The following is a 20,811-nucleotide window of genomic DNA, read 5'->3' as shown; positions in this document are numbered from 1 at the left end:
GGCACCAATGCCTCTGAAAGCCCTGGCATTTCTGGCACAGACACAGGTTAACACTTGTGTTTTCTACCATTTCCTGCAGGCATCCCCAGCTGCTCTAGCAAAAAGCGTTTTGGCTGAAGTTCCAAACCAAGTCGTGGACTATTACAATGGCAAGGGGATAAAACCAAAATGTGTGTCAGAGTACGAGTCTTCCAGGACACTAGCTCCATGAACCTGCCTGCACTCTTTTACAAAATTAAAAAAAGAGAAATGCTACTGTCTACAACTACTGTACTTAAAAATGAAACAAAAAATAGCACGTTTTGGTGATTTTTAACTAAAATAACCATTTTTTTTTTGCATGTGTAGCCCAAAGGCTTAAATCTGTTAAGCGGTTGTATTGTTGAAAACTTTTTATGAGGAAAAAAACATCCAGAAAAAAAGTGAACTCTTTACATTACAGCATGTCGCCTTGAAATAAAAAGTTATCTGTATCTGTTTTTTATACAGGTTTGTTGAAATTTTGCTAAATTTCTTATCTTTACACTGTAAAGCATTTTGAAATATTTATTGAGAGTCGATAGCCAAAATGTCTTTGGTTTAATCTGCTATGAACTGAGAGATTTTTCGAAATGGCAGATGCATGAACTGTATTTTGCATGTTTAAAATAAAAACAACACAGTTTTGCAGTTGTTGTCTTTATTTCTCTCTCTGCCACAAAGCTGCCTGCTTTCAACTTCCGTATTCCAAGAAAGGAGTAATAAATTATTTCAAGAGAGAGCTGGCTCCAAGCATGGGCATTTCTGACATTAGTGGTTTGCAACATGGGTGTCCAAACATGCCCACTCACTATGTGGCCTGAGCAGCAATTTTTCAAAAGCCTGATACATCCAGTTGTTACAAAGTGTTCAGATCTGGCTTGGAGGGCATGACCCACCAGGACTGCATGTCTTAAAATATAACTACTTAATCCAAACCGTCGGGCTGGCTTTCTAATGGGGCTACCCACATTTAGAATCTATTATGCTTGGGAATTCTTTTTTTTGTTTCATTTGTGTGTTGTTTTTTTTAATCTCACACCCAATATCCAAGTCTGCGTGACACATTTTCCAGCAGAAATTTTGCATGGCCTGAATTCATGACAACTAATAATTTGAAACTTCTCACACATGCATCACTTGTGTGTGATAGAAAACTTGATTTTGTACCAAAAGAATAGTCAAGCCACTTTTTTAAAGAGGACAAACAAGAACATATTAGCAGTGGGTTGGTTTTTCCATTGAAATACGCATATATATAAATAAACAAATTAGATCAGTGTTATTCTTAGTGTTTGAATTTAGGCTTCCTCATTTGCTAAAAGACAATAGTGAAAGATGTAACTTGTTAGAAGTTAAAGAAAACATTTGACCAAAAATAATTTGTGTGGGATTGTCCAAAAGGCATGGCTTTGGATGAGTTGTGTTCCCATTGAAGCGAATACATTCTTGTTGCAAGTTCCAGAAGAAGGCATTTTGGGCCAGCATTCAATATTTTGGAAAATCTCACCTGTGGGCAGGCTTTTTTTGTTTTAGATATATGTATTTTTCAATGACTTTGCAGATAATATAGAACTCTAATTCCCGTGCTCTCATTTAGAAGCAACTTCCACGGGATCAGCTTTGATGGATGATTTTGTACCATAAAGTGAAGGCCATGGGACAGCCAAGATGCATGGGGCTGTCTTTGCTGCACATTCAGTTCCTCTCCATCTATATCCTGCAGTGCAGTCTTTCACACTTGCTAGTAAAGATTTCTTCAGGTGATTGGATATGGAACAGCAGCCAGTATTAGTTGGTCATAGGTATAAATTGTGTGAGGACGTCCCAACTGATAGATCTCAAATCCACATTTTCATTTAATGGCTGACTCTTCATTTGAGCAGGAGGATGCACATTTCCCCTCTGTGGATGTATTTCAGCTTTCAGCTGGAGGATGCTTTGATTTCCCCTTATATCTCATATACCACTCAGCCAACGTATCTTTATTCTTATCTAAAACATCTCTAGTTTCTTGTTCCCATTTCCCCCCTTTTTTCTTTCCTATTCTCAGAAGGAGCGTTTTTCTACTGTTAAAGCACATGACTGAAAAATCAAAGGCTCCATGTTCTTTGCTCTTTGTATCTTATTTTGTAATCTTGGGCAAGTTGTTTAACTTTTCTGCACCTCAGATTCCTCATCTATAAGATGAAGATCATTGCCATGTATTCATGAATATCTCTTAATGGTACTGGGGGAGTTTTGTATTTGAAACGTGATTTGAGTTCCTCAGAGGCATGATGGTGCTCTTCCAACATAAAGAATATTACTTTACCCTCGCATGCATTTAGGGATCTAAAGGGCAGCTGAGGAGGGGCTAGCTTTTATTGTTTGCTAGACTGAAGGAAAATAAAAGAAAAATTTCAGCAAGAAAATTAGGAAACTGAGAAATTGTTCTTCTGGTACATACAAGCCTTGGCTAAATTATTTGTGAAGTGTTCATGGTTACATGGAATTGGGCAGTTGCAGCTTGTCCTCAGCAGAGGTGTTGCAAGGAGCTTTTATTATGCAGCACCACACAAAATGCAGCGATTAACGGGTGGTTTCAATGGTTATTGTGTGCTGAGCTAGATAATTCACCAATCATTTTCACGTATGTAGATGGTCTGTATAAGTGTCTCAAGAGAATCACAGTTGCCGCAGATCTTTCTGTTTACTTCACACAATTCGTATTATAAATGCTGTCTGCTTAAAACCAAATCATCATCAGTGGTGATATAGATCAGCAATCCTGCACCAGCCCGCAAAGTAATTGAAAGGACACTTCTATGATATTGAAAACTCAACTGGAAATCTTCCTCAATCTATATAGATTCCAGAATGCCAAACAAACACACAATAGTGTGGTGAGATGATGTAGGAAAATGCACAGAAGATAAAACTAGTCATATGGTAAAGGGTTTCTAATGAGGCTCCGAATGTTATTTTCATTGCTCCAGGTTACTCAGTGCAATAAGATAGTATGGGCTTTGTGCATAGTAATGTCTTTAAATATATGAATATATCACTGAAATGCCTTTTTTCCTGTTTTTATCTACTTAGGGCTTAGAAAGGCCATTCTCCCTTTAGGCTGAACTGTGGTCATTTCTCTTGTAGATATTTTATGCAAATTTAAACTTCTACTGACTTTTGATGGATCATTTCAAATTCTGAAAACTCCTTTATAATAAATTATACATTGTCCTTTTGAGGTAATTGATGATATAAAATATCTTCTCTGCCTACTGCAATCCTGCCTTCCTTTTTATTGTTACTCAAATCCAATCCAATATCCAAAAGTCTCAGAATACTCAAAGATATTCATCATCCCTATTAGCTCAAAATATATTAACATCCATAACTCTTGAGCTAGATACTGAGCTGAGTTATATTTTCAGTTACGTAGGGTAAACTAAGTCTATTAGTAAAAATAAAAAAAAAAGTTCTAATACACTGCTAATTTTTTATTATGGTAAGGTAAAACCTATCCATGTAAAATTCTTACTGTGATCAGCAATATCATATTCTATAGCATTTGATGAAAGAGTCTACAGGTATGAAAAGAAAATTAAATATTAATAATTGTATACCTTTAAAACATGTCTTTTATTTTAGTCTGCAAATATCAAAGTTACACAACTGATGACAGCCAAAAGGTTTACAGTTTCACCTGTCTGAAGGCCAGCCAAAAGTGGGCTAGGCCAAGGCTTGCTCCAGGTTTCAGAGGTGAGACTGCAACAAATGCACGGGTGGAAGGCCCTGGCTCTGAGCAGAAGTGCTTGACAGAGCCCTGCAGGTCTGCAGCACCCAACTACATCCCTTGGGTTTACCTACTCATGGGGTATTGTGATGGAAGGGCATCTGGTTTATTGAGCCTCATTATTGTACTGCGTTAAAATGGTTGCTGATGAGTTAGAACAGAGCTGCCTCCTTCAGCACGGCTCTCCGGCTGCACAAACAGAACACGGCTTACCCCCAGAAAGCACCCAACTGCTTATTCAGTGAACTTTCTCACCTGGGATTGTGGGTCTTGCAGTCACACCTGGTATGCAGATGTAAACATATCTCTATCCTTTCCAGAGTGAAAGAGGCACTATAGACACACTCCCTTTACTGCTAAGTGGCATGGACATTTCAGTCATGTAACATCAGTACATTTACATTGTTTTTTTGGAATAGAAGGGATGAGCTGGAGGACTCCTAGGGTAAGATTACATTTATTAGGTTGTTTATTCCCCTTTATTTACAGGAAGTGTCATTTGCCACAGGGAAAATACAGTTTATCACTGTATTTTCTGAAAAACTGAAAAACTGAAAATACAGTTTATCACACCATCCAACCTCCTTGGCTGATAGGTCTTACTTGTACCTGCAGCCCTGGGCTGAGAAGGGGGAGTCGCATGTCAGTGGAGGATATTCCTGGAGTCAGAGAGCTCTACGAGTGGTACTGGTCAGGCCAGCAGCACATTTGGTCGTAACATCCACTGCAAACCTTTAGCTGGCTGCACTCAGCCCCACTTTCCCGTTTTCCTGTTTTCCCCATTTCATTGCACAGTTAGGGAGCTCCCCAACACAGACCAGGTGAAACCTAGGTGCCTTCTCTCTTGTGAAGGTTGCTGGTTCAAAAGTTCCTGTCCTCAGGACTGGTTCCTCAGTCCTGCAGTTCTGAGGACTACTCAAGGCAGCAGAGTAGCAGGGAAGGTTATTTTCTAATGGGTGCTGTTTCTTTCTCATCCTTCTTCAAAAACGTGTTAGTAAATCCTGCTTCTGTGCAGAAAAACTTTTACACTGTGCTCAGGAGGCACTTGAACTCTTGTCCCACTGATTACTGTGCAGGCAGTTTGCCATTTGATTGCCCTTCCCACACACAAATCGACAAGAGTTGAATGCTTGTTTATCATCATGAAAAAATGAAAAAGAAAAAAAAAAAAGGAAAAAAAAAAAGGAAAAAAAAGTTTTGATGTTACATCATGTCCAAAAGAAGGTGTGAAGAAGTACAGCATTAAACTTTTTCTCTCCAGAAATGTATTACTTGCGAATTGCTGGCACATGAAATCCTCAGTCACTTCAGCTGTGCAACATGCTAGATAAGAAAAGCACCAAACCGTGGCAGCAGGGCTAGCGAGCATCGAGGGAGCCCTCTTCTCTGTCTGGAAACATCCATCATGACTCGGCAGTCACTTAATCTTGCTGTGTGCCTTGGTTCCCCATCTTTAAAATGGGGATAAAAAGTATTTTGCTACTCCCTGGGGACTTTGGTAGGGTGGGCACCACTGTAGGGTTGTCACAGTGTTTAGAAATTGGGAGGTATCACTTCTCACATTTTGAGACCCCTTGCTCCTGCTGGCATAGAAGTCTTTGTTGGAGCAGCAGCATGAGGTACTGGTGGGCCCAGCCAGGAGCCACAAATTTAGCACTACCCCTGTGGGGTTGCTGTTTTCCATGCTGGGGAGAGAAGGGAAGGACACAGCAGTCCCTGTGTCGGTGGAGATGAGAAGCCAGCTTCAGGGAGGGGGACACCAGCGGGATGGCATGCTTGGGGGATTCGCTTCTGCTCACACCACCAGCTCACTGCTCAGAGGGCAAGAAGTAAACACAAGGGCAGGGCCTGCGTTTGAATGCTGTGGGTGGCTTTCTGCGTCAGTTTTGGGGGTGAACGCCAAAATTCTGCCCAGTTACCCTATCTCTGCTGCATACAGCCCCTCCTGCCCACACACAGAGACACACACAGACCCAACCAGGCACACACACAGACACCACAGCGGCGAAGCAAAACGGGGACGCAGGGTTAAAAAAAAAAAAGAAGCCAGGAGGGACAGCAGCTGGCCACGCCGGTTCATGTCGCTTCTTGTCGGCTCCCGGCCTCCCACGGGCAGCCCAGCGCTGACAGCAGCCGCCCGCCCGCCGCAGCCGCCCCGCCCCGCCGAGCACCTCCCGCCCGCCATCTGCCTTCCGCGGCGGCCCGGAAGGGTTTGGGCGCTGGGCCGGGCGGCGGCATGGCGGGCTGGGCGCTGCTGGCCCGCCTCGGGGCACGGCTGAGGGCGGCGGGGGCGGCCGGCCACAGGTAGCGGGGACAGGCGCGGAGCGGCGGGGAGGGCCGGGGCTGAGTCCACGTTTCGGCCGCTGGAGGCACCGACCCCGGAGCCGGGGGCTGGCGGGGCCCCGCTCCGTGCGGTTCGGGCAGGGGAGGGTGGCTGCGGCCCGAGTGCCCTGGGGCTCGCCCGGCTGCGTTTGGGGTCGCCTCCGCTGGCCGCAGCTCGTCGCCTGCGTGCTCTTGTCCTGGCATGGCCGCGAAGAGATAACAGCGTTTAAAGAAGCTGAAGGGCCCGCCCTCAGCTTTAACGTCGTTCCGGGGAATATGAGGGCACGTAGATTAAATTATTATTATTTTTGCAACTGTGAGGTGGCTTAGGATTTTGGGGTGCCTTTTCTCCGCAACACTGCTGTTTAAGCTTTCAGGGTATCGTTAAATGCACCGTTTCAGTTGTACTTGCAGAGAATTAGGAGGCTTTGTCCAGTTACGGCAGTACAGCTGAACTGCTGCAGGTGTTCAGCAGTGAGCATTGCGCGGGCAAGTTGTCCAGAGTCCCTATGTCCTGCTCCTGCTCACAGCAGCGTGGTCAGTGCTGAGGCCAGACCAGGCTGCTCAGCACAGAGGCGGCACAGCCCCTCTGGCACCCTGTCCCAATGTTTGACTGTGCTCAGGCTGAACGCTTTTTCCTTGCATCAAATCAAAACCTCAATATTTGGTTTATACTTAATCTTCCATTCTCCTGCCTGCACCTCAGTAAACATGGCCTGGCTCTGTCTTGTCAGTGATCTCCTTGTAGGTATTGGAAAGGTTAGGTCTGCCTTAAGCCTCTTCTTCTCCAGACTAAACAGGCCCAGTTACTGCAGCCTCTTCTCATAGGGCAAGCACCCTAGCACTGGAGGAGCCATGCTCCAGCCCCTGACCATCTTTATGCAGCACTGCCGCACCTGCTCGGTTAGAAACATCCCTGCTGTTCTTGGAACCCAAAACTGGATTTGGTATTGGAGATGTGGTTTGCTCAGAGAGCTAAAGAGAGGGTGACAATCGCTTTCCTTGATTTCCTGACCAGTCCAGACAGACTGGCAGCTTTGCCCTTGAGCATTGTCAGCTGCACTCTCCTGTTCAGTTTTATTCACAATCACCCACTCCTAAGATCATTGATAAAGATATTAAACAGGATAAGTTCTCACACAAATTTTTACAAAACTCTGCTTGTAGCTGGCCTTCTGGTAGAGTGCAGATGGTTGATGGTGGTTGAATAGGTTACTACCATAATTTCAGTCTTTTTTGGCAGTACACTGTATTATGTAATGATATAATCTTGTAGTATGTACATTACAAACATACATGTTATGAGTCATTATTTGAACTGATCAGACACTTGAACTTTTTCCCCTCACTGGAAAGGGGGCAGCTGGGCCTTGTAGCCAGGCATGGTAACGATGCAACATGGTGGCACGAGCATCTTTCTGAAGAGAACGTTCAGTTCCTCAAGAAGACAACTGCAGAGGAATACAAAGCACAGACAGCCAGCAAGCTCTGCCCTCTGAAGGATGAGCCGTGGCCACTGAATGAGTGGAAACCAGGTAAGAAAGTCTCTTATCTGGAATAACAAAATTACGATGAAATTATTGTTGTTGCATTGTTGCATTCAGTAACACTGGGGTTCTGTCTTATATTTCCCTCTTTGCTGTTACCTCAATCACCTTGCCCTCTACAAGGAACAAAATGTTCTTTGTTGCAATTTCTGTTGTCATCCCTGAGGATGTTCTCTTGGATTTGCAGACTGTATCACGTAGTTGTTTAATGTCAGGTGATGTGCCCCTTTTAAAGAGTCAAAAAATTGATATGTTCTAGTCCATAAGACTTTGGAGTCACTGAATAGAAGTGGGATAAATTCTACGACAGGTTTTTCTTCAGCCCAGCAATATTTACAAGAACACTTTCTAGTTCATACATTTTACGTTTCTAGGAGGTCTTTTTTGATAGGTTCTTTTTTTTTTTATTTTGTTGGCATTGAGTGGCACTGAAACGGACCAGGTGCTGATTTGGACTCAAAGCTGAGTTTCCACAAGGTTAAGAACTTGTTTTAAATGCTTTTTTAGAGAACTGGTATGTTATGCTTACTTACTAGGAAGCATGTTGGATTTTTCAGGCTTTAAAATATTTATTCTTTATTTTAAGTGTTCTATTTTTCAAGCTCTGGGCCGTCAGAGGCCAGACTTGACAGGGTGCTTTTTCTGTATGGTTACAGTGTCAAAAATATGCAAAGGTTGGGGTAGGAGAAACCTACAAAAGGAAACTTTTTAATAGTTGTTTTGGTTCTAGGATTCTGCATGGGTGTCATGATTTCACAAAAGGATGAGTCTGAAGCACTGATTGCTTTAATCTTAATGATGAACTGGTTTGCATGCTGTATCAAACAGAACTGGAATGAACAGAACTTTACTGCTAATAGGATTAAAAACAGTGAACAGTGAACAGGTTATTCCCAGCCTGCCCGCAGCGAGTCAGCGATGTTTTCTCTCCATCCTCAGCTCCTTAGGAAAGGTCTGAGCTGATGAGACTTCGCAGGCAGTTCTGTAGGTTATGAGTTGGGTTCTTTCAAATATTAAGTGTGGAGTTGCATCTGTCTTTTCGTCTGATCTACAGATTCCGTCAGAGTTGGTGTTGTTGCAGTAAAACTGGGAATGATGCCAATATGGACCAAATCAGGAAAGAAGCATGCTGTCACGCTACTTAAGGTGAAATAAATCATGTAGAATTTCATCCCCTTTGCTGTATTCAGATCATTAACCAGAAGTTTCAGGCAGAAGTGAAATTTATCATTTTACGTAGCAGGAAATTACTTTAAAAACAATCTTTCAGCCCTGCGTAGCACACTGTGCCTATTCTGTCTATTTGCTAAACTTTCTAGAAGTGGTCTGTCTTCTGCCTCGAGTATTCAAGTGCTGCAAAACTGTATGTGGTACGCGTCGCTCAGGGAAGATGGGAGGACAACATAAAGTTGGGTTTTGCTCCCTAGCTTTTCTTTTTTTTGTCACATGCAGGCACTTTGGGATTAGTTTCACTCTGGTTGCTGAGCCTTTGTACGCCTGAAGCTATTTCTTTGTAGTCTCTGGCAGATGTTCACTGTGATGAAGCTGTTTTTCTCACCTGTTGCTGCCATGTGACAAACAGGGGCTGTGAGGACACCAGGTTTACAGGGTGAGGGAGTTGGAGTCCAAAATGTATTCTCTTATTGTATGCTTTGCAGCTACACGCTGCAGGGATTTTGCACATCTTGCATGTAAAAGATGGCTCTAGGAGTTTATTCAATTTCTAGAATATTCTTGAAAATACAGTTTGCGTTTTAGGAATATTTTTTCCTAAGATAAGCCTTTAATTGATTGGGAAAAGAATGTCTGTGGTAAAAGGGTAACACACTGCCCTATCTATGCCAAATCTTGTGTTATGTGAATGCAAATGAAACAGAGACTGGCTTTGTTTGACTTGTCTTGACAGCACCTTATTAGGTACTCAAACCGTGCACATCTGCTTACACTTAAGTAATCACTGTTTCCCTTTTTCTTAAGGTGCAAGACTGTCACGTTTTAAGGTACATTTCAAAGGAAGAATCAGAAGGAAAAACAGCTAAGCTGATTGTTGGAGGAAAAAATGTATCTCCTTTTTTTGTAAGTGAACTGCTTTGGGTGTTTTTATTACTTGCAGTAAACTCATTCACCTTCATCACCTCTTTAGATGACAGTGTTCTATAGCTCACTCCTCCATACTGTTTTATTAGATGTGGTTGTAATTCTTCCACAAGTCTGTTGAGATTAATAATTTGCATATAGTTTTACTGATGAAAGAGTTCAAGACCAGTTTTCAGAAAGATAGCTTCATGATTGTAGCTCATCAACAGTGATGTCAAAACCACTCAGTTGTTTAGACACACTGAACGCCTGATGTGGAATTCCCAGCCACCTTCAATGGCTGTGGCTGTCTAGCAGAGCTGTCACTCCTGACAAAGAAAATTGAATTATAGATCAAAGCAGGAGCAAAGCTTTCCTTCAAAGGATTGCTGTTTTTGTGATCCATTATTTCTATAAAGTATCACTTTTCATTTCTTGCAATATCCTGAGACTGATTTGTTTGATTTAAGCACAAAAAAATAGGGCTTGTGGTTATTAACCAGATTATCTCAGTTTGTGATTTTGGTCTTTCAAGGACATGTATTTCCTTTCTTTCAAACAGAAGGTTTTCCCAGAGCCTCTAAATAAGTCTGTGTACTTGTTTGTGCTTTAGGGGAGGTGAGGGAGTTAGAGGTTTTTCATTTGGTAAATGTTGGCTTTTACGGGGTATTCTAGTGATATCTTTTTTGAACAGGCTCATACTTTAAGGTGTCTTCCTTTAATTCAGTGGATTTATGCCATATTTTACCATCATTGCTTCTGGTTTTTGTGTCATTTTGGCCCATTTCTACTTTCCAGGTGTGATGCCTTTCCTGGAGAAATTACATTAGGGCTTTATCTTTCCTGTAACCTTAGTTTAAGATGTGCAACAACCATAACAATCTAATAATTTTCAAGTTTTATTTTGCACGTTAGACCTCATACAATTAATCTTTTTGTGAAAGTGATATCAGTAGTGATTCTTTGATTGTCGGAGTCAAAATGTGCAGTGAACAAGGAGGAATAGAAACTATATATAGCGGACCTAATGATGCGAGGGATTTTTTAGTAATTTGTACTATGTCAGTGATTTTCTTGCATATAATTTTTTCCAAGTTACCACCTGTTAATTTGGTTAAAGTTAGGCTTATTTTAATAAAGAAATGGACTAAATGCCATTGGGCAAATCTGTGGTGAGGACCTGGCCTAGAACAGAGCTCTGTGTTATCATCATCTCTGTATAAGCTACATAGTTTCCAAGAAAGAATTCGGCATGCAGTTTCTGAACAATGTTACTTGCCAAGGTACCAGCAAGTGATGTATTTTTCTGGCATAGCTCAGGTTTGAATCCATGCTTTCCTATGTTATCAGTCTTTTTATGTGTTTCATTTCTCTCTGAAGTGTCCAAATATGAGAATTAAAAGAGGGCTGAAAGATGCTGTATTCTATTAGCGTAAGCAGTTTATCTTCTGTTAATTCCTCGTAGGAACACCCGTCTTCCTCGGACTCCTCACAGCAACTGATTTTTTAATGAATTCAGTCTAGTGATTCCCTCAGTAATTTACTAATAAAGAGTAACTCATGTATTTGAGTGTCAAACTGCTTTTTTTTAAAAAAGAAGTATTGTATCTTATATCCGCAATATTTTTTTTCTTTTTAGCTTGATGTCAGCTCATTACAAGTTGACAGAGGTTTTTAATGATTTTTAATGCAACATTGTTCTCCAAAGTACTATTCTGTCAGTGTTGTAACAGCTTTTGCAAAAATATTTTCTTTCCTTAAGAAAGAAGAGCATATTGATCATTTTCCTATAATGGAAGATACTGTTGGTATTTTTTAAAACAAGAACATTTGAGAATTGGTTCAATATTTTTTTTAAGTATTTCCTTGTAGGAAGGTTTTAGTAAAGACTGCAGTGTTTCGTTAGTAGAAACGCATCCCTGTGACTTTACTGCTTGAGGAAACCTTGTTGCTGAAGTAGAATGGTGAAAGGCTATCGTAGGGTGTTTTTGAGGAATAAGCGATTTTCACCCTTTGATTTTCGTCTACTTTTCTTCAACTGTGGTAGCTCTTTCCAGGCATGCCTGCAGAGCCCAGAGCTCCACTCGATGTTGTCCAAGGAGGGAGTTTTACATAGCAGTGGAAATAAAGGATGGACGTGGAGGCATTTATAGAGAGGGAATCTGCTTTATTATTCATCCTCACTTATGGTACTACAGTTTAATGCAGTTGTCTCACTGATGCCTCAAATTTTTGTGATCTTTTGGGAGATTTTGTATTTAATTGAATAACTTTTATTTTAAAAAAATGTTGTTTGAAGTGTTTTGTACTGTGAAATCAAGTTAACAAATCACTTAATAATAATAAAAAAATAACCTTCAGACTGTGTATCCACGTTTCCTCCTCAAGTAAGGACAGATCTGTAAAGATAATAGTTGAGTGTCTAAGTCAGAGGTGCTTCATCATCTTGCTTCCTCATTCTTCACAAAGCTTCCCCTTCTCATAATGCTTTTTATATATATATATATTTTAAAAAACGAAGAACAACATGTGTATTTTCTAAATAAATTAAATGTTTTAAAGGTTTTCAGGTTATTTCGTCTGAAAATGCAAAGGGTTTTTTTTTGTTGTTGTTTAAGAGAATTGCACAGAACTGTTGAAAAGTGAACCTCGGAGATGTGACTACCCAAGTGTGACAGTATTGTCAGATGCTGAAATTGCTTTCTAGAATTTGTCTGAATTAAAATCAGCTGCATCACTTTTTCCTGCAGCCTCAGTTTTCCTGCACTACTGTTTCCATTGGCTGGATTTTCTTAGTGGTCAGCTGTGCTGTGAATTGTCTCATTTAAAACAACTGAGAACAGTTTAAGTGTTTTTAACTTTATGTGAGGGTTGTGAGTTTCCTAAACAAGGGCTCTTCTTTTTCAACAATGCTTTGGCACTGAGTGTGCTTGCAGTATCTTAAAAATACATGAATCGTAAACTTGTTCTTTATCCTTTTTCCGTTTTAGTCCATCGAAGCTAGATTCTCTTCTTTAGAAGTTTGTGCAAGACTGGGCTTTATTTGTCTGGTTTTGTTAAATGGAATAAATGTTATTTGTGGCGCTGTGGAACTAAGTCATTAGCAGCTTTGAAAAGGGGAAAATGCTTTTAAATGATTATGAAACTCTTTTCAAGAGTTAAACTAGTGAAAAACACACACATATTTTGTGTACATTCTAAAAGATTGCTTGCTTTCTTGTGATCTTGGAAATCTTCATATCTCTTGTCTATATGATGTAACCAGGGTAATTACTTGACAGAAAACAAAATGCAGACCTAGGATTCTTAAATTAATTTTATATAGAGTTAAAATGCTACTCTCGAGATAAAAATGTAGTATGCTATGTCTATCTGGGTGATGTTGGCAGTCTGTAAAATCACTTCCTGTGCTATACCGATCACAGAGTATTTTAAGATAACTTTTTGTGCCTTTTTTTTTATGGCTACACTTTGTTACAGAAATCAGAGGCTGCAATGGAAATTTTTAAAGAAGCTGGAGTACCACAGAAGCAGAAAGTTACAGCATTTAATGTAACAGATGATGCCATAATTAAACCAGGTAGTTTTTTGATTTACTGAATGTTACATGCATAATTAATGCCTGCCACTTCTTCTAGATCTAAACCCAGTTAAGTTGATTTCTTTCCTGTTTTGTATGGAAATTGCTGAATTCTTATTTCTTTGTCATTGAACAAAAATAAGCTTTTTTTTTTCTTGGGAAAAAAACTAGAAAATGAACTTCATTTTCTAGGCGATATAAAGTAGAATTTCTCCTTTTTCCTAAATAGTCTGTTTCCATTACTTAGAGAATAAAACTAACCCAAACTAGCAAATATGGACATTGAGTGAAGAAATAAATATTTGTAACTTAAACATGCTTCTTGGGAATAAAGCTGAATGCATTCCAAAAGTTCTCTGGTTATCCTTACGAGAGGAGCACCAAGGTGTTTGCGCTGTGTTTCTCAGGAGCCTAAGACAGCAGTTTGAGGTTTGCTTCTTCTTCCTGCATTCAGAATTGTGGCTGACTGTTGTCATATATGATGCTTTTTCTGGCAGTTTGCAAAGTAAAACACAGTAAGACACATAACAAATGTCCTCGCTGAAAATCAGTATCAGAAGTTAAGAGACTTAATTAAAAAGTTCTTTGTTTTTAGGTGTTAGTAGCTTTTGTATATAGGCTGCTTTAATTTTGTACTTTTTGACAGTTAACTGTCAATATTTTGACATGAGTTATATATGGTAGGAGATTCTAATGTCTTGCATCTTCATTTGATATTAGAGAAGGCTCTTGCAAGAGGTTTTTAAGACAGTGTGGTAACTGATAAAAATAAAGTCTGATGTGTAGAAGTATGGGCTAATTAATTGAAGCAAAAGCTTGAGATATAGCAGAATTGCAAATTTTCAACAAATTGGTATTTATTGAAAACAATAAAAGAGCATATATTTTGTCCATAGCATGCGTCATGTACCTCATATTATATCAGTTGTTTGCTGCTAACAGGCATGTTACCCCAGGTTTGTATGGATCATACAAACAACATTAAATAATATGAGGAATTTATGCTTGAGATGTGACTCAGATGAGTGATGTCACTGACACATGGTAGCATTAATTCTACTAAAAGGTAGTGTGTAGATAATTCCCTGTGGTTGTATTTCTATCTTCTGTCTTCAGTTTGGAAACACTCTGTCTTAACAAAGAGGAAGCATTGTAAAACTTTTTTTTCATTTTAAAAAAGTCCACTTTGTGGGGTGCTAGTAGGTACATGGGAACATGTTCTGTTTTCTTGCTGAGTTTGTGTATTGTGAGTGCCTTAACTAATTAAGTATTTTGGGTTTTGTTTCTTTCAGTGTCTGGAACATTTCTAAGTACAGCCCAAACTCTTCTTTCCTACGTAATTCAAATTGGGCTAGTAACTGAGAAATGTGACTAATTAGCAATTTCAAAGCATCTAGTTTAGTCATTGAGGTCTATTAAAAAAAAGAACAAATAATGTGTATAAAAAACAAAAGTTTGCTCCCTTTCTTGTGGCTGCAATCTACTCTGGATGGTAATGACTGGAGAGTGATTTGAGGATTTTGGCACTTGGTTAAACGTGATCTGTCCTCTTCTTTTGAAGGTACTCCTTTGTATGCCGCTCACTTCCGTCCAGGGCAGTTCGTGGATGTTACTGCAAAAACGTAGGTTCCCAGCGTTTTAATGCATATGGCTCATCTTTCAAACAGGCTGGTTGATTTATTTTTTTTTTTTTCCCTCTGCTTTGGCTTGAGAAGAGCTTTATGGCTATCAAAAGCTGAAATACAACTGCGAGGGGGAGTGGCAGAATCTAGAAATCTGTTCACCCATTGGGTCAAAAATATGAGATTATCTTTCTTTGAGGCTCTTCAATTTCAACACTGTTGGTAAACAAACTCTTTTAGGGCTGTGGTTGTCTGTCGCACGCACATGATTATCATTGGAGCACTTGATATACAGCTTGAGAAAGAGGTGCTCAAGCTTAGCACAGGTCAGGAAGTCTACAGTCTGCCTGTGGTATGTGGAAGCAAGGAATAAATGCGGAAGGGCCTCAGCTCTCAGAAAAGCTGTTTAATTTTGATTTGGGGAAGAGATGAATCACGATGACAGCAGAGCAAAAAAAATAGAGAATACATTTAGCAGGACAACAGAACTGTCAAATTCATGTATTGTTTTCTCTCGTGTTCCAGCTCATCTCATTTGCCAGCAACTGTTGATATCTTTCACTTTAACGTGGGAGGAATGATTTCCTCTTGGACTACTGCAAATGCCAGATTAGGGCTCAAGTGGTAGAGGGTGTCAAAAGAGTAGCTGGCATCTTGCCACGGAGACTCGTCATGCCTCGTTTGTTACGTGCATGATTTCCACTGCCCAAGAGAATTGAGAATTCCTATCTCCATGTTTTAGTGAAGTGTATTTTGGTTGCCTTGTGCTACCAAGATAATGTTCTCCATTTGATGTTTAATTTTTTGTGTAATGGAGATAATACCAAAATGGCTTTGTTGAAATACCATCCATTGTAATTGTCTCACGTGTCATACTTACAAATGTCTAATATTATTCACAGAGCTTTGCAAAAAGGGAGAAATGTCAGCTCTAATATAGCTCCACCTGAAAACACTTACAAATGCATCTTATTTGGAACAGGAGGTCAAGGACTGGAATTAGTGTTTTTCTATGTTGAATATGCTTATGTAAGACTTCAACCTGATATATTATTCATTCAACTTCTAAACTGTGTTTAATGAACAGCCTATGAGAGACAGTAGCTTGTCTGTAAAGCTAAGTACTGTATCATCACGAGTACAGGCATTTCATGCAGAGTGAGTGTCACGCTTTGTTAATGCAGAAGATCCCTGTTTTTGTAGAAGTATTTCCAAGTACCAGGAAAGTTTCTTGGCAATTGAGGAGATACTGGTAAGCAGCCATAGGGTATTGATTTGAATTTTGCAATGTGTATTGGAAGTACTAGCAAGCTGAGAACAGACGGGGTTCCTGGCTATGTTTGGTGAATCCATCCCATCTTTTAAGTCAGTATTTTTAATCTGTATGGATGATCCTAGTTTGGAAATTACCTATTTGTTTGTACCACTGATTTTATTTTAGTAGTATATTGCATGTAATCCTGATGTACAGATACGTAGTGTAAAAGAAGAAAAAATTCTTAAACAAAAGGGACATGTCAGGATTTTCTTTATGAGATTTTCTTTCCTGTTAATATGATCCCCTAATCATCCTAGTCTTTCTAGATCTAATTTTATTTTTTAAACCTTTTTCTGTGCTTTATTCCCATTCTGGTTTCTGCTTTTTTTTCCTTAACTACCAATTTTTTGGAACACTGCATTTATCATTATATTACCTTAATTCTTGGGCAATAATTAAATTATTTGAGCACACTCCAGTTTTTCTGTGGATCTTTTAATTTATTCAATGAAATTTCATGCAGTGTTGCTTAGTCCCGTACTTGGGTGGGGTTTTGTTTCTAATTATTTTTCGAAGTACCATATACATCATTCTTTGTTACTGTACATCTAAAAAATACAACTTTTACAATGTCACAAAAACATCCAAGAAATGCTTTGTTGAAGGGTAAACAAGTTACCTAGGAGTGATTACAGCATTGGGCTATAGCATTTGGGTTGCACTTTGGGAAAGAGATGAGAATATACTTCATGTTAAACTTATGTTCTGAACCACACTGAAAAGGAGCCAGCTTCCACCTGCTGAAGAAAGAGGGAACCTGTGGAGGTTTGGTCTGCAGGCTGATGTTAGCCTTTGTGTATTACTTTTTAGAGTTGCGTTGAAGCCATAGGGACATTTTGAAAAGCAACATAAGAGTATTATGCTGAGTCATAGCAGGGAGCAACTTCAATTTTCCTGATTTAAACTATTATGGACTTAAAAGCCAATAATTCCTAAAAAGTTCTATTGCTGCTAGTAAAGTTTTTAGAAATATTTTTACATGAACATGTTCTTCAAATTTTTAAGATCAGGAAACTTGTTTTTTGTCAGAGAAAACAAAGTGTGCAATGCTAGAAATCATATAAATAATAAAATCAATACTGTTCTTCATAGTGATGTTTATTGTAATTATTCTTTTTTAAAACTTAAAAAAAAAAAAAAGTCACTTCAGTGAGGAGATAGTGGAATATAAAGTGAAATGTAAATTTTTTACCAACTCCTGATCCAGATGAGCAAGATACCTTTTGTATGCTTCCTTCTGCTGAGATGAAAATCAGAAATATGGTCCTTAGAAATGAGCGAGCTTTTCTTAGTTATTGTAGTTTAAACAAAATACTAATTCCAGAAAAGACTTGGTTAGTACCTTGATTAGATATGGTTATTAAAATGTCGAGTGGGGTTTTTTGTTTGTTTTTCTTAGGATTCTCTGCTTTTAAACTTTCATTGGAAATGCATTTGCCTGTCTTTTGAAATATTTTGATTCATTTATTCCTCTGAAAAAAAAAACACACAGAAAGAAGAAGGGTCAGTTAAAGATGTGTACAGTTTGTTTTTATTTGAAGTTGCTTAATTTGTTCAGCACAGTGTGCGTAGCTTTTAAAACACTCACAGTAGACAGTGTGTCTGCAAGCTGCCAATCTTGTTTAGTGCTGATTTTTTTCCTTAATACTCATTTTCAGCAATTTAAAAGTCCAGTCCTTAAATTTCATAGCTATTTTTAATTATAAGACTTGCCCTTCATTTCAGAGGTATGTTTCAAATATGTCTGAAAGTTTAGTGCCCTGTGTGGGACAGGAGTAAACTTCAGAATTGCTGTGGCCCAATAGGTGGTTTTAGCCCTAGTACACTTTGAAATGCACAGCACAAACCAGAAGTGCTTCTCTCATGGGCTATGCTTTTGTGGTGTCTTTGAGTTGGCATAGTAGAGGCTGCTGCCCAAAGGGGAGGTGGTGCTGGCTTCCACAGAGTTCCTTCTGCCTCCTGGTGCTGGTGTTGGCCTTGTGAGTTGCATGAAGGAAAAGGTCTGTGTTAATGTATCCCTCTTCTTCGTTGTCTTGTATTTCAGGTGTTGCGTGCCCCAGTTCTTTTCTCCTCAGTAGAGTGAGCTTCATTACTGGTACAAAAGCAACAAAAATGTGAGGATGGGAGGAGGTGGGACTGTGCTTTGCATGGTAGCCTGAATGCTGGATAGAGTTCGAGTTGTACTTGACTACAACTCGAAAGAAAGTTGGCTTTCTGCTGCTTCATGGCCTTTTTCATGAGCATTTCAGGAAACCATTGGAACATCAGAAATGTTGCCACTCCCAAAAAAAAAAAGCCAGTGGTGGTTGTCTTTGAAATGTGCAAGTGGTGATTCTGTTGTACTTAGTGGCTTCCTTGAGCTTTAGTAGGCTAACAGACTAATCTGAGCCTGAAAGTACACTCTACAGTTGTCTGAAATTATTTGACTAAATAGTTGGGATATTTTTCCTCTACAGTATCTAACTGATTGTCCTTTAAATGAGCTGAATTTGAAAAGTTAATAGCAAACTGAAGTGTGGTGTAATTACAGTGCTTTATTTCAGTAGTTCTCTAAATGACGGTTGGCTCATTAGCTACTGGCATTTTGCTTCTGTCAGACCTGGAAATTGAGGTTCTGTACAAAATTGTGTGGTTGACTTGAATAGCTGCTTTCCAGCAGGTGAGACTAGAACTACTGTGTCTAATTAAACTCTAATTCCACAGAATGATTATTTTCATTTCATTTAATGTTCATGTTAGTTTTGCAAATGCCTGATTGTTGCCTGTGGTTCCTTTATGGGACCCAGCTAATCATGCTTCAATGGAGCTAAGTAAAGTAAGTGACTAAATTCCATGTATTACAGAAAAGTGGTGTTATACATATCTATACATATCAAGTCTGCTAAAGACAGACTGATGCATGCTTGTTCAGATACCCTGTTTAATGTTGCCGTTGTCAGAACAAAAATAGAGTCCTTGATTCAAGCCAAGACAACAGGTAGTAGATGTCTTATCAAGAAATCTCAACAGTGTAAGTAGGATGACAAATGTTATACTTTAATGTAGGCTCTTGGTAGCCATCTCTCAGAGCTATGCCTATTAAAAGTTTTCAGAGTTGTACCTTTTCTTATGCATGTTTGAGTTTGTTCTAAATTAGAATTGTATCATGTTTATTTTTAAAGATTCCATAGAGTTTAATGAGCAATGTAGGGGGATGTCAGCATCTCTGACCTTAATGGGAGAAACCACTTTTGATGTATTCTTAAATAACGTGGTGATGTAGATCAAAAGAGAAGTAATTCCAGGAGAGATGCATGTTTTGTTGGTATCTTTTATGCATAATTTGGCCAATGTGAAATTACATGAAATAGTACATAAATAGTATGTTAAAAATATTGCATAAATACGTAGTAACTATATGTTCTAATCTTTTAATTTTTGGCTAGATTAATGTTAAGAAAAGTCACAAGACTTTTTAAGTAATAGAAGATGCAGTATTCTTATGTGGGATATATTCTTTCAAACATTCGTTGTTGGCAGAGTTCAGAAAGTTTAAGATAAATGTAAACTTGGTATAAATCTCTGATTTTTCCATACTATTAGTTGAACAGCATGCATCTTAAGTTTGCTTCCAAATGCAAAGAGCATTTAATACAATTGGAAAAATGGAGAAATCCATTACCTGTCTGAGAACAGATCAGAGTCACATCAAGAAGGACCTAGGCTGGAAGTTGCTGCTTCTAGAGCAGCAGAGGTCTATTGGCTGAGCTAGTAAATGCCTATATTAACAGTCCTCCTTTTAAATTTGATTTAAACAGATGCTAGTAGTTCCTTTATTTTAAATTTTACATTTGATTTGCATGTGGTTTTTACTCTGGTTCCAGCTTTATTTCAGATAAAGGATGAAGCTAGGAAAAAATATATACTGTCTGTATAATTGTTTTTCATCTTGACGTGTGCGTAAAGAACACCATACACGGTTTATTCTTTCTTTAAAAAAATAATCAAAAACTCCAGAATGAAACAGGGCTGTACTTTCTTCTTATTATAAATTATTTAATTGAATGTATATAACTTATAAATCTTTCTTTTAAATCAGGATGTTGATTGAGAATCATGTTGAATGGAGAACTAATGTTCAAAGAATCATAAAATATTTGTATTGTATTTGTAGGTAATTCAGAGACCTTCATTCAGTTCTTCACACAGGAAAAATGAAACTATTCCAAAAAAGTACTGAATAAATACGATGAAAGAGTGTTAGGAGTTAGTAAAGCTTTAAGTGGTATGTAATATTCTAGTTTCACAATTGAGATCTTTCTTGACCTTTGCCATTATATTTCAGATATTGGAGACAGTTTTTGTATTCCAGATTAACCATAAATGTCTAAAGACATCTGTTCATCAGCATGCTCTTTTTTCAGTCAGTCCATACTTACTATATATTTCCTAAGCCTTCAGTAATTTAAACTCTGAATCTTTGTTCACATTAAAATGTGTGTGTAACTGGAAAAGACCAAAAAGTACTTCAGCATTGTCTGTTGCTTAAATCATTAAACACTAGCAACTCT

The 20,811-nt window shown here is 38.8% G+C and overlaps 2 protein-coding genes across 5 annotated transcripts in view; both read left to right on the top strand.

Annotated features, from left to right (window-relative positions):
* Positions 1 to 281, top strand: part of CPNE4 (copine 4) — a 244,816-nt gene extending 244,535 nt beyond the window's left edge. For all 4 annotated transcript variants that reach the window (XM_040548436.1, XM_040548438.1, XM_040548435.1 and 1 more), the window contains one exon: positions 80 to 281. In XM_040548436.1, the coding sequence (XP_040404370.1) occupies positions 80 to 211 (132 nt within the window). In that variant the 3' untranslated portion in view covers positions 212 to 281. The remainder of the gene's footprint in view (positions 1 to 79) is intronic.
* Positions 282 to 5,969: 5,688 nt separating this feature from the next.
* The window catches only part of MRPL3 (mitochondrial ribosomal protein L3), a 29,182-nt gene continuing 14,340 nt past the window's right edge, over positions 5,970 to 20,811 (top strand). Inside the window, exons 1-6 of the mRNA XM_040548415.1 lie at positions 5,970 to 6,100; positions 7,475 to 7,653; positions 8,720 to 8,811; positions 9,643 to 9,741; positions 13,222 to 13,321; positions 14,883 to 14,943. Of these exons, the coding sequence (XP_040404349.1) occupies positions 6,033 to 6,100; positions 7,475 to 7,653; positions 8,720 to 8,811; positions 9,643 to 9,741; positions 13,222 to 13,321; positions 14,883 to 14,943 (599 nt within the window). The 5' untranslated portion in view covers positions 5,970 to 6,032. The remainder of the gene's footprint in view (positions 6,101 to 7,474; positions 7,654 to 8,719; positions 8,812 to 9,642; positions 9,742 to 13,221; positions 13,322 to 14,882; positions 14,944 to 20,811) is intronic.

Source organism: Cygnus olor, chromosome 2 (assembly GCF_009769625.2).
Source record: "Cygnus olor isolate bCygOlo1 chromosome 2, bCygOlo1.pri.v2, whole genome shotgun sequence".
Lineage (NCBI taxonomy): Eukaryota > Metazoa > Chordata > Aves > Anseriformes > Anatidae > Cygnus > Cygnus olor.
Note: the sequence above shows the minus strand (reverse complement) of the source record. Positions and strands in the feature narration are given on the sequence as shown.